General features: G+C 47.5%; 2 protein-coding genes across 2 annotated transcripts in view; both read right to left on the bottom strand.

The window, feature by feature from the left end:
• LOC113217698 (uncharacterized) overlaps positions 1 to 5,319 on the bottom strand; it is a 19,673-nt gene that overhangs the window by 13,896 nt on the left and 458 nt on the right. The window lies entirely within an intron of this gene.
• Positions 30 to 1,821, bottom strand: LOC113217732 (putative fatty acyl-CoA reductase CG5065). Its single transcript, XM_026437761.2, has 4 exons — positions 1,246 to 1,821; positions 848 to 990; positions 648 to 757; positions 30 to 579 (listed from the first exon to the last, which is right to left on the bottom strand). The coding sequence occupies exons 1-4, from the start codon at positions 1,660 to 1,662 to the stop codon at positions 62 to 64; spliced, it is 1,188 nt and encodes a 395-aa protein (XP_026293546.2). The 5' UTR covers positions 1,663 to 1,821; the 3' UTR covers positions 30 to 61.

Here is a 5,319-nt window from a genome sequence, read left to right as displayed (position 1 = left end):
GTTGTTTTGGTCATATCCTGGCCATTTGGAGTTAACAGTCAAGTTTTCATTGGTGATCAGATCATAGTCTCAAGACGTGAAATACGTACGTGGCTGGCCTGCCGAGAAGCGGGGCGGCGACGAGGTCAAACAGGAAGGCAGGGGCAATCATCAGACAGGCGACGCGCACGCCGTGGCCTATCCAGGACGGCGTGAAGGTGCAGTCGGGCCACCAGAGCGCGCTCGGGCTGGGGCTGGCGCGCACAGCCGCCAGCCAGTCCTCGAGCAGCTTGCCCCAGGTGACTGGGTTCGACGCGCTGGACACGCAGTTGTAGACGGCAGGCACGGCGCCGGCGCGCGGCGCGGCCCGCCCAGGGTCCCGGTGCGCCTCGGCAATGAGCGGGGGCCTCTCCAGGGCCGTGCTCCAGGCCGCAGCGAGCACCACGTTGACCACCACGTCCACGGGGATCAGGTCGCACACTTTGGTGGGGTCGCAGTGTATACTGCGCGTCGTCCCTGACGCGATGGCCGAGAAGGGACCCACGATGCTGTTGGTGTTGTCCACCCAGCCGGGCGCCGGGTCGCGCCACGCCCAACCGACTGGAGAAAAGAAGGGGAGGGTCGAAGATCGTGTTAAGCTAAAGGGAGGGGTTGGGCGGGGCACTCACTGATGGACGGGCGAACGATAGCCACCGGGAGGTCACGCGCGTCCTCGGCCCACAGGTTCTCGGCGAGAGCCTTAGTGAAGGTGTACGTGTTCGGCCGCTTTCCAATAAGTCTAGAAACAAATGCAATAACAAGAATGTACGACTCACTTCGGCCATTAGCGCATGAGCCAACCCCATCCTCGCTCCGTGGGGACACTCACCGCGAGCTCTCCTTCTCGAGTTGCTCGCCTTCCTCCTGCGCCCTGCGCAGCATTTCCTTGACGCTGACTGGCGGCGCGTAGATCTCCTCACCGACGTCCTTCCTGTCGCAGTTGCTGTACGCTGTGGAGACGTGGATCACTGACTGTGGCAGAGGGTAACGCGTATCATGCCGAGGTAAGCTACTCTAGCTAAATGTGTGCTAGTTTAGAGCTAGCTAAACTTTTAGCTGGACCAGCAGAACTTTTGCAGTCCATCTTAGCCGATGGACGTTAACCTCTACCTGAAGTCCTTGCAAAAGAAAGGCAAGTATTTGTTCCCACAACTAACTTTTTTACTACCAAAGCTTCAAACATTTAACTGCCACGCTGCCATTCTTACCGCACGTTGCCATTCTTACCGCCAGGTTTCTCATGCTACGCGACAGCTGCATAATGTGTTGGATGGCCTGTACATTGAGAAGCACTGCGACGGGCAGGGGCTCCACAAAGCTGACGGTGGCTGCTGAGTGCAGCACCACAGACACGTTGGACACGACGGCATCGTAGTCTTCGATGTTCAGTCCCAGGTTGGGTAGAGACACGTCACCCGCCACGGGGGTGACCCTTTCGACGGGGAGGTCCGCGAACACATCCATGCGCAAGACCTTGGAGATTCGCTCCCGAGGATCGACGCCGCGCTTGGCACGCACCAGGACGTAGATGCGCTCCACGTCCGGGCAGCATCGCAGGAGCTTCTCGACGATGGCTTTGCCGACGAAACCCGTCACGCCCGTCACCAGGACACTACGCCCGCGATAAAAGTCAGGTATATCCATGTTGCAAAGGTCTGGCTGACAGGGTCTGTTTGAAAATCGTCCCGGCCGGACGTTGTGCACTTTGTGCTCAGCAAGGTAGCATGACACGGGGCTGCCTGGTAGTAGCACTGCCGGGATTCTATGCTCATATTGGGCCCCACTGTCACCTCCCGCTCGCGCTGCCCGGGGCCAAGGCCTCAACTGTTAGCACCACCGCAGTGAAACTTGAAAGAAAGGTACCGCACTCAAGAAAAAACCACACGTGTGCGCGCTGTGTCCCCATGGGCTAGTTACATATTATTGCAAAGAGTTACAACATTCTTGTTGCACGTTATAAAAGCGTCACAAAATATTTGGATCCGACCTATTTTTCTCCGACCTGGCGATTTTTCCAAAATCCCCAAAAGAGCTGTCCGACCTAATTTTTTCCGACCCATTTTTCTCCGACCTCGTCGATATGCTGAAAGTTTGGATCGCTCTTATGTGCACTTTATACTGCGGCATTGGCTGAAAGTGGCCTTGCGGGTCGTCAAGTCAAGTCAAGTCATTGGCTGCTCCCCAGCTTACCGACCTGTAGTTCAAGTAGAGTTGGAACACGCGGAGTTGCGGGGTTCGATTCCCAAGCACAGGTGGGGCAGATCGCCCTTTTCCTCGCTTGATTCGTTTTGAAAATCAATGTGTCTAAGGAAGAGTAAGGACTCGGCAGGCAGCCTTTGCCGTGACGCCGTACCCGCGCGCGTTCAGTGGGGCACTAAGTAGTGGCGTGAAGTTTCGTGCTTCGAATCTCGGGTGTATTTACATTGTAGGTCGGACAATCTAGCTGCACCGAATATTTGCGACACAGTTTATTAAACAATTTTGTCATACCACGTTACACTTTAAATTCCGATGGATCGAGCTCAGGAACAACATCAGTTGCTAGCGCTCTTGACTGCTTCAGAGCATATTAGCATGGGTGTCCCGTCAATTTAAAGATGCGGCCCAGTACCTCCTGTTTAGACAGTCCTCTAATGACTGTCTCTACCAGAGGGCAAAGTCCCTTCCCCCTCCACATTTCTAGCACAGAGCGGGCGCGTTTGGGCAAGGCCAGGCGCTGACGCTCCTCCGCACCGCTGCCCCTCCCCGCGCCACCGGGGGCAGGGAAGAGGAGAGGGGTGGGGGGTGGGGGGTTACAGTCAGTTCGAATGAAGCTGATTGTCGGCGTGCTGGTTGTGGCAAACAGAGCTGTGTAGAGCTACAACACGCTATATATTTATGCATCTGCTGAGTCCAGTACAAGCGAGAGGTCAACGGAAAACAAGTTAAGTCGAAGGGGGGCATCAGCGTCAGTGAGGGTGAGGGTGAGTAGCATAGCGTACTTCAGCAAGTGTCCAAATAGTCGATCTTCGCTGATCCGCACAGACTGATCGCAATCGACGAAAATAACGAAAAATTTGTAAAAAAAAAAAAAAAAAAAAAAGATTGGGATTTTAAAAGGAATAACAGTAAGACAATATATTTTAAAAGAAAAGATAGTAGTTTGATTTTTATTGCCTTCAGATGTTAAAACCTAGGATTTGCCATTTCAAACAAAACATGAAACGACCGTACAGTAGACGCACACTTAAAGAGAAATGACCAATTTTAAAGTCATATGAAAATTCAGTAATAAACATATACAAATATGAAATAACATTTTGAAAATACATCATGCACTTGACTCCACATAAATTGTAACATTTCCACAATTGCACTAACAATAAAACAAAATGTAGAAAGCATAGAAAGAATAACTTCACTATTTAAGATATGAGTGCCACTTTAACAGTAGTTAACAAATGACAGTTTCATTTATACTTGACTTGACTGGCCTATCCTACAAATGAATTGCAACGCTCTGAGACACCTACACACATGTGTTTTTATTATGGCTTCTACGATAATTCAAATAATTTACATGCCAAAATGCCATACACCAAAGCATATTCTTTCAGAAAAATATTTAAAAAAGGGTGAAAAGCAATTCTTTGCGTACAAAGTAAATATAAGTTGACAAACGCACTTACGTGTAAACGAGGTAACAGTCTTTAAACGCTCAGTTCAATTTGACGGGTATTTTCCCACGGCTTTCGGGTTTTGGTATGCTCTTTATAAAATTTTCGCACCTTGAAAGTAACATTCCATCTACAGTTATTGCTGAAAGAAGATAGCATGGAACTGTTCAAATTCAAAGTCGTATCGAAAGGGAATGTTGCGCATAAAGTATCTCCATTTTTAAACGAAGTTCGAATATAATCTGATCATAAACATAACAGCTCTCTTGTCCCAATAATATTGCACTGACACTAAGTGGTAACAAAAACCCAAAAGTAATTTTATGAAAACAATGCTAAACCTTGGAAAGTCATGTGCAAAACTCGCTGTCCAGAAGTACACTTTTGAAATCCCTTCGAAAAAAATAATTTCGTTAAATTTTTAAATTGCCAATTTCGACAACTTGAAATCCTGAAAGCCATGATCTGTATTGAGCACCACACGTGTCTATATATATACATTTTTTCCATATAGTACAACAGGTATAAGCGCACAGCCTCCCAACCCTCACGCAAGTCAAGTTGCGTTTTGTTTAATTTAATGCTAAAGTATGGAATTTCCTGGCCTTCTTGGTGTGGATGCCGAAACAAAATGACACCAACGTAACGAAATGTTATTAAACTTTTGTGATATGATTTTATCATTACTGGGTTATCTTTATCTTGTAATCTAGATCTGCCCATACGGAAAAATGAGAATTTCCCTACGTGAAAGATGAGTCATTATTAAGCAGATAGTGTACCATGATAAAATTGACATGGCAGAACATACAATTCATTTAAGGCTACAACCATAGTCCTACAAAAAATTATTGCAATAAAGCGTGTGCAACCCAAATTTATGCTTTCACATTTCTGCAGAGCGGGATAGTTTAACGGATTCTCCATACCGCTTGGCCTATACAGGATAACCATCCCAAAATAGCCTAAAAGGGAACTTATGCCAGCATACGACCCTTATGTTTACTCACATGTTATATCCTATGCAGTCTTTTCTTTTTACACAGATCAGCAGGTAGTAACCAAAAGATCACGGCACGCGGGGTATGATACTGATTGGCGCCTTTTCGATGAAAAAAGATGAAAAAGCAAGTACACTCTTCTTTGTGTGTACCAAGTACACAGATGGTTTTGAATTGCCTTCTTTTGCTTCTAGGTTACAGTCACAGTGCGGATAAAATTTGCAAAAAACCAAACAAAGACACTGTTATGTGACGAGATAGGACAGGGGTCGCAAAAGCGAGGTTCACCAGCCATTTTTCCATTCTTTACTCGCCTACAACTCGTAGGGAGCCACAATTCACTTGCTGTTACTTCGATAACATTTCTTTATAAATTTACGTTGTTTTTTTTTTCAAAAGAATACGATCAGCAGTAGTATCCGGCAGGGGGGTGCGCGGGGGCTCACCGCGAACCGGGAATTTTGCGACCCCTGCTATAAGATACGGTCTCGCTGTACGTCCGTAATTTTTAGAGATGAGTCTAAATCTGCGTCTAGACCAAGGCTAGAGGAAACGTACTATGCGTCACATTATGGTTTAGCAGACACCATTTTAATTCACCGAACGTAACGGTTTGGTCCATTTTACCCAAGAGGATAAAGTCA

The sequence above is a fragment of the Frankliniella occidentalis genome, unplaced genomic scaffold (genome assembly GCF_000697945.3).
Source record: "Frankliniella occidentalis isolate FOCC.00 unplaced genomic scaffold, Focc_3.1 Scaffold10, whole genome shotgun sequence".
NCBI classification, from domain to species: Eukaryota; Metazoa; Arthropoda; class Insecta; order Thysanoptera; family Thripidae; genus Frankliniella; species Frankliniella occidentalis.
The sequence above is the reverse complement of the archived record's forward strand: the minus strand, read 5'-3'. Positions and strand labels throughout refer to the sequence as shown.